The 24,459-nt window shown below is 29.0% G+C and overlaps 1 protein-coding gene across 1 annotated transcript in view; it reads right to left on the bottom strand.

The window, feature by feature from the left end:
- The window catches only part of LOC107452507 (vacuolar protein sorting 13B), a 175,474-nt gene that overhangs the window by 86,915 nt on the left and 64,100 nt on the right, over positions 1-24,459 (bottom strand). Inside the window, exons 16-21 of the mRNA XM_071187283.1 lie at positions 21,551-21,794; positions 15,511-15,722; positions 12,938-13,241; positions 6,382-6,496; positions 1,347-2,068; positions 184-493 (exon numbers count right to left, since the gene is read on the bottom strand). Coding sequence (XP_071043384.1) covers positions 184-493; positions 1,347-2,068; positions 6,382-6,496; positions 12,938-13,241; positions 15,511-15,722; positions 21,551-21,794 — 1,907 coding nt within the window. The remainder of the gene's footprint in view (positions 1-183; positions 494-1,346; positions 2,069-6,381; positions 6,497-12,937; positions 13,242-15,510; positions 15,723-21,550; positions 21,795-24,459) is intronic.

The raw sequence follows: 24,459 nt of genomic DNA, 5'->3' as shown, positions 1-24,459 counted from the left end.
TATCTATACAAAACAAACTCCATTCTATGGAAAATCAACAACAAAAATAAAGTGTAAAGTTTTTTTTTAGTCCACAGAGTAAATTATTATTTTTTTTTAATGTTTAAACATAGAATTGTTTTTGAAAATAATTAATTTGTATCACTAGAAAATGTAATCAAAAGTTCTAATGATAAAAAATACCATAATTTTATATGACTATGATGATTTATATGGCTATGAGACATGACTATATAATAATTATAATTGTCCCTTACTTCTATCATAAAGTCTTTATTAAGTGATCTGCAAATAACAGCAGGAGCAACAATAACTTTGACATTAATTGGTGATACAATTGGAGTTATCAAAAATCTTTCATCGGGAATTTTTCTATTCTCTGGAATTGCACCGATATTCCATTCTAATGCTGGGTTTTCTCCCATTATTATTGGGCACTTTAAATCCAATTTTCCTTTAACTTCATTATGATGCAAAATATTTGACCCAGATACTGAAAAAATAAATATAATATTATAACTTTAATTGATAAGATTAAAATAAGGAATACCTTTAGCATATTATATAGTACTACCATAAAATAAACTTCCAGTACTGAACAAAAATATTTTCTCATATAATTTTATTTAAGAAAAGTTACCATCCAAATGGATTTAAAAGCTTGAGTGCTTTCACCAAGCATGTTTTTTTAGCAGCTGCAATATGATGCTTTTGAACAATTTCATGATATTACATAATAATTTTTAAAAAATTTTACTACTAAAAATCTGCAAGAAGGTAATAAGAGGTGACAAATTTAAAAAAAAGAATGTTGCTAAAGTTGAATACTTTTAAAAATGGTGACAAAAGGTGAGGAAGGTGACTCACTTCTCAGCCGTTAGGACATAATATGGTTAATATATAGAAGTTTACTTCAGATGTATGTTAATGTAACAATATTAAAAAGGAGATATTTCTGAATCGTGATCTGTCATGCCAACTATAATCCCCAAGGTGCCTAATGGCTTTTAAACTTGTAATTTAAGAAAAAAACACACATAAAGATTGCCTGGGGTCTACAAGTTATACCCTTTTAGTTGGTGGCCTTTTGTAATGTTTTTTTAAAATTTCTTACAGATTGTTGCCTGGAAACTGCCAAGACATCTACTGCAGATCATGTTATGGAAGTCTTCTTATTTTCAAAATAAATACAGAAAAATCTAAATGAAATTTAAAAACCAATCAACTTATAACAATCACTCAATTCAAATGATTGGACTATGTAAAATTTTTAATGAATTAGAAATGATATGAAAAAAAATTACATAATGATATCAAAAGAACATAATGATATGAAGATAACTTACTTGTTCCAATGGCCAGACTATTCACATCTATCTGATACTGTCTGTCTTCAATTACAGCTCCAGGCATACCAATTGTTTTTGAATTCAATGCTGCATTGTATAGTTCAGAATTTAATATAATACGAGGTAAAGGGTTTTCCACTTGTGATGTTAAAGTTGCTGAGTCAAGTTGCAAAAATAAAACTTCGGTTTCATTTAAATCAGTTATTTTATTATTTTTGTTATAATTAATTAAAATATTGTTCTCAGGGAAATAAAACTGCATTATTTTTGTATCAATATAAAAAAGTGGTAAATTATAGCTGCAAAACTCCATACCAATGGTATTCTTATCCATGTTTACATTTTCTGGTTCAGCAGGCTTTACAGGTTCTTCACTATAATGTGGTAAACTCTGTTGTAATGAATCTAATATTGACATCCACAAAATTATGCCAAATGAATTCAGCTTCAAATCAATTTCACTTATATAATCTTTTCCCTCTAAAATTGTTGGAAAATCATGTTTAGGATTAAGAGACCACTTCTTAGATGCACTGGAATGTAATGCTTGAGTGTAAGTAAGGGTTAAAAAGGGCTGTGTGTCTTGCTTTAAATGGGGTAGTTGACCAATATTTGCATGATCGTTGAATGTTTTTGATTTCACTGCTTTAGGCAATATGCTGTTACAAAAGAACACAACACCCTCATATGGACCTGAAATCCAATCATGTGAACTAAACCTAAAAATAATTTCTCAATTATTTAATATGATAGTAAGGAACAATAAGGAGTCATAGCAGTTATTTTAGGTAACATTGATAAGTTTTTCTAGCATCATTTCAAATTTCAGTGTCTGATTTCAGAACTAAAAATATCATCTGCACTTTTTAATTATCATATTTTAAGTCATCTCCTTGAGCAATTAAGATTCAGTTTTAGAGCGTGAAAATCCTATCATTGGATCAAAAGTTAGTCAGGGTGGTCCGTTTTTTTTGCGCACTGTACAGGCTTAGTAAAATAAAATGCAGTGAAACCTGCCAAGTTGACCCCCCTTGTAAGTTGGACACCTGCATAAGTTGATCTCAATTATCTATCCTATTCCTCCTATATAATATAAAGAAGCAAAACCTTTGTAACTTGCCCACCTATCTATCTTGTAGGTTGACCACTGAAATAAGTCAATTTTGTCTAGGAGTATTATGAAATTCTATTCTAAAACCCTCATAAGTTGACCAGGAAAAAAAATTCAGAAAATTTTCTATTATTTTGCAATGTATGTTAAAATTTCACTTGTTTCGTGAAATAGTGTAAAAAGCTAATCTAAACCCTTTTGTGAGTTGACCATCTGGGGAAACTGTAGGGGGTCAGCTTTTGACCATTTCTTTCATTCATTTATTGAAAACAGGTGTAATAGTTGAAAAGTTGCTCTTCCAGTTGCAGTTTTCAAATTATACATGTTTTCGTGTTATGATATTTTAAGAAATTATTTTTATTAAACACTTTACATGCACAACTAACGAAATAATTCTTTTAAAAAAGTTAGTTAAGTATTAGAATTATGTATATGTAACAAATTGAAGTTCATTCAGGTTTAAACACATTTCTTAAGATATTCGTTTGACTATTTGCTAAATAAAATTTTAAAGTCAAGTAAAAATATTTTTAAAATATGATAAAGGAAACGAAAAAGTAAACAATGACCCACCCCCTCTATAAGTTGCCCACTTGTCTAAGTTGACCACTAAAACAATGCAACACAAGTGGTCAACTTACACAAGTTTTACAGTATTATGAAACAGGACTAAAAATCAGTCAATATCTCAAACAAAAGAAATGATCCTTTTTTTTTATTAGAACATGAAGTAGAGTGGTTAATTTTATCTCAGCAACTTATTCTTATCTCAGCAACTTATTCTCTTCAACTTATTAAAGTGAAATTTAAAATAATTATAAGGACTAGATACCCTTGATTATTTATTAAGTCATTAGTTAAAAGAAGCAATATGCTCATAATTATTTCTATTAATCCAAAACACAATGCAATAGTGTATATAAAAGACTAAGGTTAATACATTAAAAAAAATCAAGTAGAGGCATAGAGCAAACATTAAGTACCTTAGCGGTTAAATATTTCAGTTTGAAAAATAATCTAAAAGTGAAGAAAATATTTTGTAGAGTACTTATAAATTTATGTAATTATTTAATTTAAATTTATCAAATTATTTAAAAGAAATTAATCCTAAAAAGAATTAGTTGATTTCTCCTAGAAAAGTCAAAATCAAACAATGTATACAATTAGTCTTTTTTAATACAAAAAATCTACAACTAAAAGAAGCAATAAAACAGTTTTAAATATATAATTGTACAGTGCACCACAAAAGCGTGAGGATCCGATTATTAAATCAAAAGTTATTCTGGGTAGTCCGTTTTTTTGGTGCACTGTAGATCAAGCAAGAAATATTTTCATTACTGTGAATAAAAAAACTTTATAATAAACTGTAAGAAAAACATATTAAAATTTTAAAATGATTTAAAAGGTGTTCTTATAATACATACTAAAACATTTATGATAAAAAAAAAACATTACAAAAACTATGTATGTAACTAATACATTCAGTCAAGGTTGTGAACCTATTTTAAAACAATGAAATTGAAATTCTAAATAATTTGTGTTAACTTATTTGCAATAAATTTAATTGAAAGTAACTGAAATTTAATTGAAAATAATTATTTTCACGTTGGTTTGTATAGTCCAGTGATTCCCAAAATCGTCTATATCGACCCCCAGGGGTCGACGACAACCTGCATGGGGTCCATGCCAAGTGAAAAAAAATTGGGGGTCCATGAAATGAAAATGGGGGTTAACGATACTGAATCTCATATAAGCAGGTCGTGACTTTTAATTTTGGCATTTCATGAATGGAATAATCAACATATGCTGATAATACTTATTTACTTACATTATACTTACCTTATAATATAAAGACATATATCTATCTACATTCTACATAATTTATAAAAGTAGCTTTGAAGCAAAAATTTAATTAAAATTTAAGTTATTAGGATTATTTTTTGATATATGAAACTGAATTTTTATAAACTAGCAGTTGCCTGCAGCTCCGCTCACGTACGCATTTATTTTCTCTGTGTGTAAGGTTTTATTTTGTAACAAAAAAATTGTAGCCTAGCCTGTGTCAACTCTTTAGCTAGCTAGACCTCCAACTTTATCTGCGCACAAGATCACAGAGATTAGTTGCTTAGTTTTTACGTGAAAACATAATAAACAGACAAACAATGCACTTCTACGGTTTTGTATACAAACTTATTTATGCAAGTATAATAGTAGTAGAGGAGTACATATTTATTAAATTAAATTAGTTTGAATTTAATTAATGAATATATGAAATTAACATGCATTTTTTTTAAAGTTCTTCATACTTCTCTTCATTACAGTTAGAAATTTAAATGTTTCACGGTGAGTAGCACTATACAAGCTGTCAAAAATACATTTGAAAAATACATTTACAAAAATTCAATATCAGGTAAGCAGGGGGTCTACCCAAAACTGAAAAACATAGCAAGGGTTCTACGAGACAAAAAAGTTCAGGAACCACTGATAAAGTCTATGTAGTGCTCATGTATTATCTAATTTATTTTTATTCAATTTAATTTTTAACATATTTGCAAGATTAAATACTATTTGTTTCAACTTACAAGATTTTTATCATCTAATCTCTCATTTTCTTTGTTTTGCAAGTTCCAAAAATAAAGTTCTATATTTTTGTTATTGGTGAGGAAGGTCATAGTAACATTTTATTTCATGAATGTTAAGAACTGCAAAAATTTTTCATGTTAATCTTATTTTTTGTAGTTAGTTGTAGTCTAAGAATTAAATTGAATATATTTCATATCAAATTTATATTTCAAGGCAATTCCACCATTTATAAATGGAGAGGCGTTTATTTGCGTCAGCTAGCGGAAAAATAAACAAGTTGAAGTCCAGAGGTAAGAGGATCAAGGAGTGTAGCTTCTGCGACTGATGAGGTATTGATAGGAGAGAGCAGTCTTCTCTCCGCTATTTAAGCAGTTGATTTTTTGACATCGAGGTTGCAGCTTCAGTGAATCTTGTCCCAAAACTTTTTACACGGTGACGCCCACCTTTAGAAGAAATGCTTGCTGTCAACTAGCTTAAGTTTTTTTAAAATTGTTTTTAATAACCAGCTTCTTAAATGTTTAACGAATAACCTTTTGTAGTTTTGTTTGCCGATAGATAGTTAGCTATATTAAAGAAAGATGTTCCAGTTTACTAGTGTTTTTATTGACATCTCTCAAGCCACACTTACCAACAATAAATATCATACTTTCAGAATTTAAATGCATATATTTCAGTTTTTAAAAAATCAAACAGTTCTAATATGTTTTTGTTAAAATACCTCCTGGTGTTATTTAGTTACTCCAATTCTTAACTTTTAGAAATTTTAATATTTTTCAAAATATTAAAAAATTGCTTTACATGAAAATAGATTGTGTTATCCACACAACACCCTTTTAATTTTTTATACAAATGAAAATCCTTAAATTTCAAATGCAATTCCTTAAAGTACAAATTTCACCGAGGGGTATTTTAATTAAATTTATAAAATTGCCAGATCTTTTCTTAACAGAGTGACATGTCTTTAAATTATAAAAATATGACTTTCTTAAATGATTGAATTACCCTTTAGATATGGTAAGATAGAACGTTTCCTGACCTGTTATTAATAATCCAATTATTAATTATTATATCCAATTAAAGATAGATTATAAAATTGAAAACATTGCCAAAATAAAGTTATGAAATGGTGAAATTTTAACTTAATTTCTTAATAGTTGGAAGTATCACATCTAAGCCAAAACCTGTTTCTGAAACTGTATCTCTCTATAACTATTACGGACACAGCTGCATTTTAGAAGTTTCCTTGAAGGAAATAAATCTCTATTGATAACTAAACATTTAATTTTACAAATTTCAGAAGATTTATGACATTAAAAGTAAATCATTTAAAAAACTTACTGCCTTTTAAAACAATTTACATTTAAGGATGACATTTTAACCTTCACTTTACAATAGACTTCTTGGATATCAAGGGAAGAGACAATCTCCTCTGCATCAAACTTCAATTTGAAATCTACAAATAATAATATAGATAATTTTTAAATAATATTTGCTTGATTCATATGAAATTAATACAGTACAGAACCCGTTATCCGGAAATCAAAAAACCGGAACGAAATTCGATAAATTTTCCCGCCATTTATTTAAAAAAATGTTTTTTTCCTCATAAGATTTTAGGATTTTTCATTATTTTTTGAAAGATGTTTACCTTACCATCATTTTGGAAATAATCATTAGTGTATTACTTCATCGTTTTTCTTCTTTTTAAGTATATTTCCAAATATTTTTTTTTAGTTGGGTTTAAGAATAAAAAAAACGGCTTTTTGTAGCAATTCAGAAAACCGGAAAAATCAGTTATCAGAATAGCGATGGTCCTGATCGTCCCGTACAATCGGTTCCCTACCAGTAGAGAACCCGTTATCCGGAAAACCAAAAAACCGGAACGAAATTAGATAAATTTTCCAGCCATTTAAAAAAAAAGATTTCCTCATAAGATTTTAGGATTTTTCTTTCTTTTTTGAAAGATGTTTACCTTACCATCATTTTCAAAATAATAATTAGTGTATTACTTCATTGCTTTTTCTTCTTTTTAAGATTATTTCCAAATATATATATATTTTTTTAGTTGGGTTTAACAATAAAAAAACGGCTTTTTTTGATTCAGAAAACCGGAAAAATCAGTAGCGATGGTTCCGAAAGTTCCGGATAATCGGTTCCCTACAGTATTAAAATAAACACAATTGAATTAAATTTATCTGTAAATAGAAAGCAGAAAAAAGAAGATCTTAATTTGCTTTTATCAAAAGAAAATCTAAATACAGTAAAAATTATGCTTTGAATTCTTTTGCAACGATAAAAGAAAACATAATTTAAAAAAAGTGATTAAAATATAAGAGGCATAATACAATCTTTATTAAATGCTAAAGGCTGCAAAATTCATTTTTTCCGATTAGATTGAATAATTCATTGGAAGGAAGTTCTATATAATGCTACTTTTATAAGAATCAATATTAACATACTTAATCTCTTGGAACTAATTTAAAATGTTCTTTTCACAGGTTTTAAAAATGACTTTTATTTTTGGGGGCAAACCTTGCCCATAGATAAATCATTATTTTATGATAAATCTGTTTTTTTTGTAAATTTACATTATACGAGAGTTCAGGATAGCCTGGTTGGTAGGGCGCTGGGTGCATGTTCAAGAAGTCACTAAGTTTGATCCCTTCCGACATTTTCATTCCCTGCATCATTTTATAGAATGTAATTTTACATGGCAAAATACAGAATTTGAGCAAAATCAGTCGAATAGTTCCTGAGAAATTAAATTACAAAAAAGTCAGAAACTTAAAATTCAATTTCTCCGGAACTATTCAACCAATTTTGCTCAAATTTTGTATTTTGCCATGTAAGTTTACATACCGTATTTTTCAGGAAAAGCGCCGCACATCGATAAAAATGAAATTTTTTGAAAAAAAAAGCTATAGTAAGCGCCGCAATGACGCTAGACCACGGATATCAGTATCCTTATAGAAGAGACCTTTAAATTACCATTTAGAATATCTGTGTAATAAAAAATTAAATTTTCTTATACATTTCATAAAGTAAAGTTTTAATTTCTAAATTATAATAAAAAATTTCTTTTCAGTAAAAAAAAAAGCAACAAAACAATATAAAATGAAGCTATTCTTACCTGTTTAAAAATAAAGTTAAGTACAACAAATAATTCTGAATGTTGAATACAACAAGATATATTAAAATACATCAAGTAACGATATTTCTAAATTATATTTTTTTTTGGGGGGGGGGAGAATAGCCTAAAATGTNACAATTCATTGAAAAGTTCCCTTTTAGCAAAAAAAGCAACAAAATTATATAAAATAAAGTTGTTCTCACCAGTTGGCACCGTGCCAAAAAACAGAAGAGCAAATAATTAACAACAAAAGAATATTTATATGCTCAGTAGCTGAAATAAAGCAGGAGTGATTACAGAAATCCGTAAAACAATGCAATAAGAAAAATAAAATGAAAAAAAAGATTCTAAAATAAAAAGATTTAAAAATTTATTGCAGTTAACAATTTGAGGAAAACTATTAATAACGAAACAACTAATAGTAACGAAATAACTAATAATAAGAAGAATAAGAAATAACTAAGTGCACCCCAAGAAAATTTTGAAGAAGGAATGAGTGAAGGGAAAATAAATTTTACTTTCACAATGCCCTCTCCTTCAATGGAAATATCACAATGTGACTCAACTTATTAGAAAGAGAGAAGAAAATGTTTAAAAGAGGGGTGTAGCCCACCTCCTCCACATGTCATTTCTACTGGAGCTATTTAGGAGTTTGACTTGATAGGATCTGTCGTAGAGTACCTGCCTGCAGTGCGGGCATCTCACTCCTTCATCTGGTCTGTAAAAATAATTGAGACTAATGGCATTGGTAAAGAAGAGATTCGAGTGGTGGCAGTGAAGTCTCTGTAGAATTACAGTTATATCTGAGTTAAAGTCAATTTGTGAGCAGAAGTTAAGTTCATAGTCTGTAAATTTGGGGAGAACACTAGGGAAAACCCTTTAGTCAGTGGTAAAAGTAATTATAAATATGTACAACATTATATATAAGTATGAAAAAATATGAGAATTAATAGTAATATAGATATTTACATTATATGCAAAATGTGTATCTCTGCTAAAACGATGATCCGGTCCTCCCGGTGCTTGACCGCTCGTAACGGGTTGCTCATCGTACTAATTTAATAGATATAGAATAATATAATAATAGCTTGCCCAGATGGGATCCTACAGGGTTGCTCCTTCCCCCGGTTCGCTGTAGGCCTAGTGTAATAACTGTGTTTGGTAGTGTATTGTAAATTATTAAAACTGATAGAGGGGCTATCTGTTTGTCTTGTTAAATTTGCTTGAGAAGATACCGTCCGAGAGAAAGAAGTTTATAATCGGGTTATGATATCTAGCGTCTGGTATTAACTCTTTATCCAGGATCATGTTAAAATCTGCTGTGCTTGAATTTAAGGCGTCTCCATAGAAGCTGCTTAGGAGAAATCAATCAGTTATTTTTAAAGGGGTTGTGGGAAAAAAGGGGATACAGTATGGGACCCCTAACCTGGCATCCCGAAATTCGGCACTTAATCTGATCTAATTTTATTTAATTTTTTTTAAAGAAATTTCTATTGATAAGACAACAAAAAAATCAGCTTTATAGCGTTTTATTTGGAATTTTATTCTGTTGAAGTAAAGTAACATTATCTTTTAAAAATAAAAACAGCTTGAAAAAATAATAAATCTGTGTCAATGGAAACATCTGTTTCTAAAGCAGTTTAAGATAAAGTGAAAAGTAAAAACACCTGCATTTCCAATGAACAAAATAAAGATGCAAGTTGGAAAAAAATGATCAATCAATCTTGACAGTTGTGCTTGTGCCTTACTGGTTTGTCCCCACATTTCCCCCTTCTGTTTGATCATAAATTGGCTACACCCAGTTGACATTGAAACTACCATGTGGACTACAAAATGAATTTTATCCCTTTTCGGTTTTTAATTCGATTCATGAATTTTTTATTTTGCCGCTTTTTTATTAGTTATTAACTGTTAAATTATTATTATTTTTTTTTCTTGTTATTAGTTGTTTGCTTGTTTTTTGTTGTTATTCATTGTTAGTTTCTTAGCATTATTTGTTACTTTTCTTTTGTAGTTTCCTAGTTAGCTTTTTTCTTCTTGTGAGGTGAGCGTCTTTTGTTAAAACAAAATGTTTCAAAGAAAAAACGAGATTTATGATCTCGCTCCGAAGAAGAAACGATTATTTCTTATTCCGAGGATTCGGATCATTTCTTGAATTATTTCTCCTTTAAATTATTTCTTTGCAATTATAATATTATATAGATTATTATCTTAATTAATAAAATTTCTTAAGATAGGCCAGTTTTAAATTCACCCCATCATAATCTACGATCGAAACTTGACTAAATTTATTGGTTTTTCTGAAATTAGCAGTGTAATTTAATTATAGTTATATTTGGGTGCCATATTGGAATTTCCGAAAGAGATCCGAAGTTCAGCATTTTGTCAGTCCCGTGAGTGCCGGATTTGGGGTTCTATAACTTCTTTTTCTGTTCACTCCAATTACAATTGCCAAGGCGCTAAGTAGATTTCTAGCTTGCGATTTTTTTTAAGCTGGGGGTGGATACAAGATGCATACCTTTTAAATTTTCCCCTTATGCGATGGTTTTTTTAAATTATTATTTCGTTTATTTATTTTCTTGCAGGCTGCTGCCGAAAGTTTGCTAAGAATTGGCAATTATTCTGCAGCAAATTGCAATACGGGCGAATATTTCTCGACTGCGTTATAAATTTTTGTTAATAGTCTTTTTTCAGAAAATTAGTTCATCTTAAATAACTTTCCTTGAAAAATTTTTTTGCTACTAAAAATTATTTCGTCAGAAGCCCGCATGTAGGAATATATTTTTTTTATAGCGCCATGGCGCTTTTGCCGAAAAATATGGTACTTTAAAATGATGCAAAAAATTTTATATCTAATATTTCAAAGTTTTTTGACCATTATTAAATGAAGTAATAAAAATTATCAAATATTTACTAAAAATTGTTTTTTGCATTGAATTATCTCTGGATAAGCGAATTTTATAATTGCATGCAAAAATTTTTTAATTTGCTTACAAATTTTACAAGATATGGCGAAATACACGAAAAGTAAAATTAACATTAAGGGGTTCAAACTTTGGAAAGCTCTTCTGGCTAAACAATTGGGACCATATTTGTAACTTAAGATATCGTCTGCATTAATTAATTGGTAAGTTTGAGGACATGCCCTTGAGCCATTAAAATCAAGTCCTAGAACGTGAAAATCCGATCATTAGATCAAAAGTTATTCAGAGTAGTACGTTTTGGTTTTGACACTGTATATATGCAAATCTACAGTTAGGTGGAAAAAACTGACTAACAGGTGTTTTCATACATTTATGGACCTTACTTTTTGACAAGGAATACATGCTCTACACCAATTTACTATATCTTTATTTTGACTAGAACAAAAATACCTGCAAACAAGTAAGATTTACTAGCTCTTATTACTGGATGTGACATTTTATACATGTTATCAAATATCTTTTTTCTATGTTCATTAGGTAGATAGAACTAATTTTAACCTTCACTTGTGCTACAATACAAAGATACATTAGAATCAGGCATTTTTACTTTAGATAAAGTTTTAGAAAACTTAGTGATGCCTTTCAAAATATCATTTGATTTAGGATCAGAATTTTGACTTACTCTCCCATAACTTTAAGTCAGCCAGTGATGAAAAACGAATTTCATTAATTCGAGACAAGCTATTGGCAACCACCTTTTTTTTATCAGACAAATAACAAATATCTGCAGTAAATGGTGAAATAAAATCTAATTGGAAAATAAAATCTAATTAACTCCGTGAGCACTTAGATTATTCTGCCTAACTACAAAAGTCATGAGTGTATAGTTAGCAAATAATAAAAATGAACAAGTTTCTAACATTTGACGAAAATATTGTATTGCCCAATATGGCATCAGAAGCTCATAATCATAAGTCGGATATTTAGATTGTGTGGGAGTATTGTGTGTAAGAAGTTTTCTTTGAGGAAAAAAGCCTAAAGGTTTTGGTTCATCTGGAGTTACTTCATTAAAAACTTCTCCATAGCAAAATCGTTACAGTCTGAAACTAAATCTTATTTCCCATCAGCTGATAGATGACATCATAAAGTTGCATTAGCAAAACAATTTTTGACTTCATAAAAACTATTATCATATTTAGTATTCCACTCAATTTCAGTTTTATACTTCTTATTAAAGCTTTCCCAAAAGGCGTAGAAAGTTTTCAGCCCTGTAAGATATCATACATACTCAGTTCAATATGAAATTAAATTTTTAAAGAGAATTTAACAATGAGTCAGTAAAGAAAGATTGAGAGTTATAAATTTAATAATTTATTTATCCTTCTAATGATATTGCATGCAAAAAGCATATTTTGATCAATTTTCTCTGCATATTGAACCAGTTTTTGTGTCATTAAGTAAGAAAAGTACACGGGGAAACTCTGTTAAATTTGTCACTTAGCATAATAGTAAAAGGAATACAATTGACATAATTCTACACATACATAACAAGAAGTCATGTTTCTCAAAGCTAAGCTCGGAATTTCTTTTACAGTCAAAAATTAAAATAAGTACAACCAACCATCATTAAAATTAAAAATAAGATTGGAAATATAAATTGAGGGAAATTAATTTTCTATCTGCTTAGATAGGATTTTAAATTGTAGAAGTTTTTTTAATAGTTTAAAAGTATTATAAGACGTTGGCATTCTTCTTATATGAATTATTTTTAAAAATCTGCGTAAAACACATTTCAGGTATAGAAAATAAAGTATCTTTACTTAAAATAGTTCATGCTTACCTAAGTGGTTTGAACTGTGCTTTAACTTCGTTAGAAGAATTATAGTAAGCTTAGAAAGAGTTAGCTGAGCCCATAAGGTTAACTTCTTAGATTGTTTTGTCTCTTGAATAACTAATAATGAAGCTTCATCAGGTATCGACTGCTTAGAATGACTGTTACTTTTAGGAACAACACAAACATTTAATAATTCACGTTGATACAAATTAGAAGGAAGTAAATGAAAATTAGAACTCCATGAATTAATTTTTTTAACGAAGTTTAATGTAGATGTAACCACTTGGAAAATCTGTACCAAATGTTCAGACTGAAAAAAAAAAGATATCAAATGAAAATTTATGTAATTCTGGAAGAAAAAAAGTTTTAGAAATTTTATTAATCACAGAATGCAGTATCTACAATCAGCATTATAGAATACATATACACTAAAGCACTATTTATATATATGTTGTCTCATTACAGTTCTAATTCATTTTTAATCTATGAATTAGAACTGTAACGTTAAAATTGTTCATTTATGTGAAGGAAAAAAATTGTTTAGACGCCACTTTTTTACATTGTTTATTTATTTATTTGAAGCATGTAAATATTTGGCCAGAATTCAAGAAGTTATAAGCAAGTCTCTGAAAATGCATTTTCCCCTCAATTTCTGCAGAGAGATTTTCTTAAAAAGGGTAGGAGTAAAGAATATGCGTTGGTCATTTCAGGGTCACTAAACAGTTTCCTGAAAAGAAATGACAGATTTGGAGGATCAGTTCTGATAAGAAACTTTGCATTTTTTCTTTAAAAAGAACTTTGCTCTTGAATTCACATATCTCTCAGCACAGCGTTTAGAGATATTCTTTCAAATCAAAAAATATTTCGGAAGCCTTAAACAATTTTATTGAAAGATAAATGTAACATGTTTTCAATTTTAATTGCTGTCCTCTATTGTTTTCTTGATTAATAATATAAAGTGCTAAATTAAAAATGCAACCAAAATTATTAGTTTTACAATCTTATCAATTTGTTTGATTTTCAATGTTTTGTTTCATGTCAATTTACATTGGTCCTTTGTAAGACCTATAAATAGTACTTTACTAAATCAGTAATAAATGGCTTAATTAAGATAACACCACTATATAAAAAGCACTGATTAAATAAGAAATCTTTTTTTCATGTGTTTAGAGGTTTAATATGTGTATAATTAATATGTAGGTTAAATTTTTAAAAAATAATTATTTTGTTAGAAGATTTATGGCCTCAAAATAGAAGATTTGGAGCCTTATGTGAGTAAAAAAAAAATACCCCGTGATACATTCTTTTAAGTTGAATGTTTATTTCTACCGTTATTGGTTAGAAATTCATAAAACTATTTCGATATGATTAATAGTCTTAAGTACTAAAATTACTTTAATGTATATTAAATCAATTCACCTCATAAAAGCTGTTTATTAATAAATATATTCATAAAAATTAAATTTTTTTTTTGTCTTAGCTTTTTGTAATAGTTGAAAAAGTAATGTGAAAGTTTTTTGAAATTTAATAGTTAGATAGTTTCCGCTTTTAAATTAAACAATTTTATCTCTAAATGCAGTATTTTTAATATTTTTTTATATTTTCATTCATTTAAATGAAAAATTACAAAACTGATTTTTTATAGTTTCTTATATACTTATGAAAAAATTTTCAAATATATTTTAATATTATGGGAGCTATACTTTTACTCTTGCATTTCGTAAAATAAAACATTCCGCGAACAACAACATTCAAGAAAACCATGAAATCCACAGCAATAGCTGTCAAATAAAGAGAGGGACAACAAAATCATTCAAAATGGACACAATTTTAATTCAACAAAATAAAAAAGATGAAACTAATATACCAGATTGATTTAAGATTTTTTTACAAATTTAATGTATAAATAAAAACGCCACTCATCGATGGTGTCCCTCAGTTTTACATCACTCAAAAATTAACCTTATTATGCCATATTTCATTAAAGCATAAGTTCAAAAAGAGGGGAAAAATACACTTTTAGGAGCAAACAATCTTTTAAATGCTTGCAATTTTGAAATTGTTTTGATACTATAAATTTTACAAATTTGACTTTGTCACAGTAAATTAGTAAAGCAATTTTCTCCCTAGCTATTCATTTTAAATTTCTTCTTAGAATCTCAAGTTTTTTTTAGTTAAGCCGAAGCTGTGTTTTGCTCTTGCAAATCTGGGTAAAAGTCTTACAATAATGCGTGAATGAGAGCTCTGGTGGAAAAGAAAGGGAGTTGCTGCTAAGAGAAGAATAAAGGTCTAGCGAATTAAATTTTGTTAAAGTTCCGAAGTTTAAATTTTAGTTATGCAGAATTCCATGAAAATTTTAAATCCCACAAAAAATCCCATTTCAGAAAAGGTGTATAATCAAACATTTCAAAACACAGTTTCACAAATTATAATATCATGATTAAATGAATTTCAAGTCAAAATAAAGATAAATTACTCTCATTTAAAGACTTAAAATAAAATTTAGAGCTTATTTGAAGTAGTAATTAAACAAAAATATGTAGTTCTGTAAATATGTAATAAAGATAATATTTACTAACATGAAAGGAAGACACATTGAGATGGAGTATTTTGCAATCCATATGAACACAAAATGCAAGTTGGTTTTGCTTATTTTTTTGAGATAAAGCAATAGTGGATAAGAAACTGACAGGCCAAAGAAAGACTGTTTCATCATTCATTTTTTTTTCTCTGTAAATTGAATAAATACTCCAATTGTTTATTTCTAATGTCCAAGGAAATAACTCTTCACCTAAAAAATGAAATTTATAGATTAAAGTATTAAATTTTTATTATGACTTTAATATAAATGTTTTAATACAGTATGATTTGTAAAATTAAATAAATTCTAATCTGTCTGATAATTTTATATGTTAGTATTGCGCTTGATGCTATCTCGATAACCAAAGATGAAGAATAAATGTACATATGACTGTTTATAAAATAAATTTTGCATTAATATTCTTAAAATTCATGTTAACTCTTCGCAATTTCTTTGAATTTCAAGCATTTATGAAAATATAAGAATTCTATTTGTGAAAAAATTTATTTCTTTTAAACTTACAAATTGGTGCACAGAGTGGCCACTCTCCAGACCAAAGAAAATTCCCTGAGTTTTCCAGACTTTCCAGAGTAAATTTCTAAAATTCCAGATACCACAACGCAACATTAACGAGCCTTCACAAATTTATTAGCTATACAACAATATACAGTAAATAATATATATATATATATATATATACAGCTGTGTTGCATTTAAAATGTGTTGTATGAAATTCTTTTACAAATGTGGATACACATTTACAAGATCTGATGACACATTAAAATGAGGAAAAAAGTGTAAATGTTCTCTGATAAAACAGGTGTAAAAAGTTAGGCATTTCTAGCACCAAAAATTATATATCAATACACATATTTCTGCTAAAAATACAGATTATTGAAATAGCAGCCATAAAATTTACATATAAAAAAATAACTGCTGCATACTCAACCATAAAAATAAACTTAAAAATTAATAATAGTTTATAAAAATAAAAATCTACATTTCAAGGAATTTTAGAAACTTTATTTTGTATAAAATTAAAAGTTGTTATATAAATAGCTTATTACACAAATTGGTCAACTCCATCAAACTAAAAATTTAGAATTGAGATCAAAATTACTTGTGAAATAAATTATCAATAAATGAAAAGCCAAAAATATTTAGTCATATAATGTTGTTCATTTATATTATATAGGAAACTTATTTTAAATATAAATATAAAAAATATACCTATATATATATTAATATATTCTTTGACACTTAAGTTTGAGATGTTTTAAAAAGTGGAGTTAATCAAATTGTACAGTATAAATAGCTCAACAAGTGAATAATTGAAAGCTTTTAAAAATTAATTTCTTATAGCTCTTAATTGTTCATCAATTAAAAAAGTTTCTAAATAAAAATCAGCCGTTAATTTTTGTTTTTTAGCATGCAATTCTTTTTTTAATTTTTCATTTTGCCTCTTTTCTAACATAACTTTCTTTTTTTCTTCTGTTGCCTCCTTCCTTTTTTTCATATACTTCGATATAACATGTGTGAGACTGTTTTCCGTAGTTTATCATGGATTTCGTCACAGTTATATTGTTAACATCACCAGCATCCATAACACCATCATGAATTTGCCTTAGAGCAACTAAACTATCTTCATGTTGATTTTCTATTAAACAATCTGAATTAATAGAAAAGCCCCTTTCTATAAAAGCACTTCGTGTGACAATATGAGGAGAAGCTTAACAAAGGAACGTAAATTTTCTGGTGCATTGCAAACTTCAAATAGAGAGAAGAAAACATTATCCAGTCGTTTTTCCCTCTTCTCAAATTGCTCCATTTCTTTCTTAACTAGAGGATTCCGAATGAACGTTTTGTAACTATCTTTCACACTGTCAGCCTTGATACCTGATATCCAATTGCTAGATACCAACATTGAAAGGCAAGATGAAAGCCGTTTTTCAGCAATTGCTGTATTTAAAATTACACCAGGATCAAGACAAGATAGCCCCCTTGTTAACTGGAATTTTAAAGGTGATCTTTCTAAAATCTTTTCACAGAATTTTTTATAAGCAATTGCACATTCTTTCCTAAATGAAAATTCTTCAGAAGGTGAAGAATCTTTTATTTTCCTAATTTCATCCTTAACTGCAAAACTGAGAGCAACTTCGTTGATTGGAAGCATATTATCTGCCAATGACAAATCTATTTTTCCTAATTTTGAAGAGTTCTCCACTAAAATATCGGGTTTTACAAATTTATCAAGAAGAGATCTTAAAATTGATGTTAAATTAGAGAAAAGTAAAGGAGCTAATGGAGCATCACTCTGAAATTCTGCGAGAAATGTTTCAATAAAAGCAGCTAATGACTGGAAAAATGCCAATTTTGCAGCAAAGAAACTGCCTTTGATACACCCCCGAGAGTACTCTGAAATTTTTTGAGCCAACATAGATTTTTTTCTCCTTCTTTGCTGCTTTTACAAATTCGAAAACATGGGGCAACATTTCTAATGCCCTCTCAGCAACTTCTACATTTTGAACCCATCGGATAGCACAAAATTTCTTTGGAAATTTTTCACATCCAGTGAAATATATGAAATCAGCTCTATGTGATGGTACATCTTTAAAAATGTAGTATAGCGCCCATAAAAAGTCCACTACATTCCACCTTGTAGACTTTATTGCATGTTTAAACCCACAATGGATTGTATGCAGTCCACAGCTACCTATATCTAACAGCACAGGATCTTGCAGCATTTCCTCAAGTTCTTTTTTAAGATCATTAAGAAATTTATGGTTGACATTAGGTCCATCCATAAATATTTGAATTATTTTATTTTTATTGATGGAAAATTGGGTAAGGGCTTCTTTGAAATTATCCAACAAATCCATTGCTGTTGAATGACCAAGAAATATTGATGTCAAATATCGTGTCTGGACTTTATTTGTATCTTTATTCCAAAGTCGAACACTTACGTCCATTTGTTGTTTCTGAGCGATTTTATTTAGACTTTCATCAAAGCCCATAACTAAATAATCATAGCTAGCTATGGTTTTTTGTAATTGCTCCCTATAATCAGGCATGAAAGTGGACAAATATAAAAAAAGCTGAACTTTTACAACGCAGGTCACTGGGAGGAGGGGAGGGAGTGCTCTATATGATACTGAGATTTATAAAAGCAAATTTTAACTATGCTGGGAGATTTTTATTCAATATTTAAAGTGGCAGAAGCATTTAGACAGTTAACTTTAAATTTTTCTTAAATATAATTTTAAAATTTTGACCACTAATATATTAAAAAAAATTAAGCAATTATAGGAAGGCACGACTATTAAATTACTTACTAATTAAAAATATATCACATCTTTACAGTAACTAATTCAAGAGAAAACTTACTTCTACTTCTTTCAAGAATCTTGATATTGGATTTCAAAATCGCATGAATATGAATTGCGATTTTGGATTTCAAAATCGCGTGAATATGAATCGCGATTTTGGATTTCAAAATCGCGTGATAATGAATCACGATTTTGGATTTTAAAATCGCGTGAATATGAATCGTGCTGTTGGATTTTAAAATTGCGTGAATATGAATCGCGATTTTGGATTTTAAAATCGCGTGAATATGAATCACGATTTTGGATTTTAAAATCGCGTAATTATGAATCGTGCGGATGGATTTTAAAATCACGTGAATAGGAATCGCTATTTTGGATTTTAAAATCCCGTGAATATGAATCGAGCTGTTGGATACACGAAAATACAAATTGCGATATTGAATTTTTAAGCCGCGTAAATAAGAATCACGATGCATAATTTTAAGATCACGTATACGAATCGCAGTAAGTAATTTTTAAATAGCGTACAAATACGAAAAACGATATCTGATATTACAACTGCGTGATAACGAATCGCAAAATTGGATTTAAAAATGCGTGAATGCGAATCGCGACATTGGATTTTAAACTCACAAGAATACAAATCGCAATATTGGGTTTTAAAAACGCTTAAATACAAATCGCGATATTGATTTTTAAATTGAGTGAATAGGAATTGCTAGTACGATTTTTAAATCGCGTAATTAAAATTGTAACACGTAAGTTTTAAATCAGTTAAATACGAAAATCGACGATTGATATTAAAATCGGCTGATTAAAAATCGCGATTTTAGCAGATTCCAGTGCAGTTCTCAATATTTAAAATTCCGAAAATCAGTCAAACAAAAAAATCAAATATCGGCGGTAGAAACGAAACGCTTAGACTCCTTTCCACTCTATAGCGGAAGTCGCAGTAATCCGACTATCGTTCGGGCGGCTTGGGTTTCTCGAATAGGACTTCCCAAAAATTTTAGTTTCTGGAACATGGTCGGAAATTTTCAAAATTGGGAGAAAAAAAGCGATTTCCGCTTTTTCGCGGGGACACGAAGCGTTCATAGAAGGATAATCACGTGATGCTTGATCGCAATGAAGCAGATGCGTTTCGCTCCGAAAAACTAAACATAACGGAATGGGAAGAAAAGAGCGGCGACGCGCGACAAAATTATTTTCCAGAATCGACGTGAAATTCCCTAAGAATTCCCGGTTTTCCAGTGGTATTTCAAAATTCTTTGAGAATTCCCGGTTTCCAGAGTGAGTGGGCACCCTCGTGTACCTCATAAACAAAACAAATAAAATTTAAAAAAAACACTGTGTTTCTGTTTGAATACCATTTATGAATTGAAAGTAGAAATTTTAACTGTTTCATATATATGGCATTGCCCTTTTTGGTAACTTTGTCATGGCTGTCCATTTATTAATCTCATACTGTATTTAAGTGAAATATGGGATTAAACATTTAAAGTGAATGGGGAGATCATGCACAGTATCACTATGATATAGCTTTACATTGCTCCAACCATAAAATGATGGATAAGAAAAAAGAACAATGCCACCGATCATATCTCAATATTTGCATTAAAAGCTGATACTTGAGCTCAATAAAATATTTATTTATTTTTGTACTTATGAAAGAAAATGATATTTGCATGTAAGCATATTTGAGTGCATTTTACAAGTTCTTATGGCATTACTGATGAAAAACACACTCAAAGTAACAAGTATGCTTGGAGCCATGACTTTGACTAAACAATTTCAATGGAACCGGTTTAGAGTTCATGTTAAAAATACCTATTACTGATTAAAATAATAGACCAGTCATTACCATACAAATTTTCATGGAGAAGATTATTTGTATTACACAAGATGAGCCAATCTTTTCTATTTTTATATTAAATCATCAAATTTAAAAAAAGCAAGTGGAATATTTATGTTTTTTTCTAGACTGTAAAAAAATATTGCTTGAAAAATGCACTATAATAACAACATTCCAAAATTTTTTTGAAAATGGCGAAGAAATAAAATCACAAATCAGTTTTAATAAAATCATGAAAACTTTATGGAAAAAATTATTATTATAAGCTTTGTTGTTTGATTAATATATAAATAATCTTAGTATACTTTTATGGTATTTTAGTATAACTTTTAGAATATTTAAGTCTGAAGGAAGTTAAATTATTTAGTAAACTTTCCCAAAATAGTGTTACCATTATTTATTATATATTTAAGTTAATATTGAAAATGTATAAATGTATAGAAAAAAATTCACAAAATAAAACCACTCCATCACTTAAAACGAAACAAACAAAAAAATTTAACTTTGGGGAAAAATAATATTCTTTTTAAATATATGCACCAACTTTCAATTTAATTTTTTAAAGTAGATGAAAGAGATAACATGTTTTATAAATTCATAGGAAAACAGAAATTATAATGAAAGAAATAAAAGAAAAAAAGAATTGAACATAAAAAAAAATTGAAGGTTGAAGTTTAGCAACTGAATTAAGTGCAACATATAAAGATAATATATTTTCAATATCCTAAAAAAGAGAGTCCAAAGAAAATATTTAAAACAATTAATAAAAAACAAAAATGTACACCAATTACTAATAACTAATTAAAAATAAACTAAGTTCGATAAAATAAAAACACTAATTATAAATAAACACTAATTACATTTCTTATCAGTCTGAAATCCAGAAATTGCAGAATTTGTAAGTGAGAAATTCACGTTCTGTAAAAAATTGCTAATAAAATTATTATTTTTCATTTTAATTTGAGGGAAACTAAATATGCAAGCTCCATCTAAGTTGCCTTCAAGTAAAGATCGCTGCCATGTTAACAAGGTTGAAAGATCCTCCTCTGGCACAATTGACCAATTTGATTGAGGTAAAAGAACACAAAGGCATCCAATATCAACCTAAAAAATTATAATAGAAGTGTTCTAAATGCAATATTTTATTTCTGCTATTCTGTACTTGCTAAATTATATTTTATAGTAAAACCACTTTGTAATGGGAAATTAAAAATGTAAGAAAACTAAAATTCTTCATTTTTCTTAAAACACACAATATAAGAAAATCATATGTATGATTTCATATAAGAAATAAGGTAAATTAACAAAAATATTATCATTGTAATATGATAAAATTTTTAAAACTGATTGAAACAATAAATTATAAAAGTTTTTCGATCATTGACACAAAAAATAAGTGAATGTATAGGGAATAATTTTAACTTAAATAATTACGGAATATGAAAATTGTTATAAGAAAATAATAACTATAATAACAACTGAAGTCTAACAAGTCTATTTCTTAAACAATGGTTTAGTTATTTATTGTACAGTAGTGGTGGAGAATCAATTTATAGTAATGCTTGAGATGTTGTTTGCTTCATTGTTTTTTGGCATTTAGTCGGCAGCTTTGCCATTATGTGCAATATCGATTTTATGTGATGCCAGGAGATTTTAAGCGTTAACTCTTGACGTGTTTTGTTAAATTGTGGTTCAGCCAATATATGTCTATTCCAGAGTTAAGATTTTTTAAAAACAATTTAAATACTCTATTAAAATATAAAATCAAACATTTTTAAAATTCACAATTTTCAAACTAATTTCTTTAGAATTTGGGTTCGTTTCATTTTATCTAAGCTGGCTGCTCTTATATGTTTGTTTGATGGCAGATAATCGGAGAACCACTGATTTTTCTAGCACACGAGAAAAAATAAAGAATTTTTCTCTTCCCTGCCTCCCTCCTGACCTAAAGATTTTAAAGGTTAAGAAAGAAATGTTTAAGTTTTCTTTCTATACAGGGGGGGGGGCATCCCCATCTTTTGTGGTGACAATCTGGGTAAAGCATAGTGGGATAATGGACAAATTTAGTACCAATGCATTTGACAACTATGACCTATCCCAAACCATCACCAACACATACAAATAAAGTAAGATAAAAATATATGTCTAGAAATAATGATGACAAGGGAGAAAATTTACTTAAGCAATTTTAATGATGATTAACTTAATTATCAAGATTTACTCATTATAATAAATTTTGACCATGTGGCATAATAAAATAAGGTAATAACAAATTACAACGAAACTAAATCAACATGTGACAAACAGATTTAGAGTTACCACTTAAAGAAAAGGAATTGCTTTGCTAACGTCAATTGAATTTAAAGTCACTTATCTTGCACATGTGCTTGACTTGGCTTGAAATCTTAAGGAACAGAGACACCATTTGTAGGTATCAGGTTTGTTTCATATGGATCTATACAGTGTAACGTCCCATATCCGGACGTCCCTTTTCCGGAGGGATCGATTTCCCGGACACTTTTTAACAATCAAAATAAATAAACATCTCTTCATCTTCCCCTTTCTTAAAAGAAAAGTCTTTTGACACGTTTTCTCTTCTAGCTTGCACTGAACCCAATTTATGCATTGAACCCATAAACCACAAAGAGGAAGAGAAGATCTACCAAGACCATTAAGTGACCATTAGTGACGCTCCTACTCTGGAATGCAGGAAAAGAGGGAGATTTGTTTCAAAAGACTCCAACTGAGTCCCCTCCCCCCTCCTTGCCTATGCAGCTGGCTAGTAAAAGAGGCATTTCTTGGAACCTTTTTATTGAAAGAAAAGGGTAAACGAGGCAAGCGTTAACGTGGAGGGGAAGTCAGAATGGAAAATTTGAATAGGTCTAAAAGAATACACGTCCTTGAGAAACATTCATTCTTCCCCTGATCATGTAATATTTAGGAGGCGGGGAAAAAAGGGGGTAGCATTCTTTCTTCAGCAGATTCTTTCAGTCATACAAGAAAAAATAAAGAAAATCCCATCAGCGTGCCCCGCCTTTATGCTTGATTGATCGCCAATGATTGGAGAGAATACAATAATTTGTCACTTCCCTGCCCTCAACTTGAATGATCTTTGAACACTTATTTTCTTTCACAAATAAGGAGGAAATGAATTTTTCTCCTCCACCTACCCACCTTAATGAATGACGGGAATTTCCCTTTCTTGCTTGAATCGTTCTGGTTAAAAATGGCGGATTATTATTTTCATAACTGTCCAATTTTTTTCGTTTTCTATATTTTAAGCTATTTTTTTCCCTTCTAATATTTCATATTTGATTGATTGGATAATCTAATATTAAAACGTTATTCCCCTTAAAAATAATGTTTATTTATTTTTTGCTTCTTAGATTTAGATAATTTTAGCTTTGTTCCAGAACGACGTGAAATTCCCCTTCCTGCTTGAATCGTTCTAGCTCAAAATGGCGGATCAATATTTCTATAACTGTCAAATTTTGTTGTTTTCTATATTTTCAGCAATAATATTTTTTTTCTAATACATATTTTATATTTGATTGATTAGATATTCTAATACTAAAACATTATTCCCCTTAAAAATAATTTTTATTTATTTTCTGTTTCTTATATTCAGATCATTCATTAGATCATTTTGAGCTTTGTTTACCTTGGGGGTCTATTATACGGACTTCTGGAAGTTCCACCGATTCCGGATATGCGACTTTACACTGTATATCCATTGGTCAGTCCTGTTGCAGCAATTGTTTCAAGGTTG

Source organism: Parasteatoda tepidariorum, chromosome X1 (genome assembly GCF_043381705.1).
Source record: "Parasteatoda tepidariorum isolate YZ-2023 chromosome X1, CAS_Ptep_4.0, whole genome shotgun sequence".
Taxonomy (NCBI): Eukaryota; Metazoa; Arthropoda; class Arachnida; order Araneae; family Theridiidae; genus Parasteatoda; species Parasteatoda tepidariorum.
The sequence above is the reverse complement of the archived record's forward strand: the minus strand, read 5'-3'. Positions and strand labels throughout refer to the sequence as shown.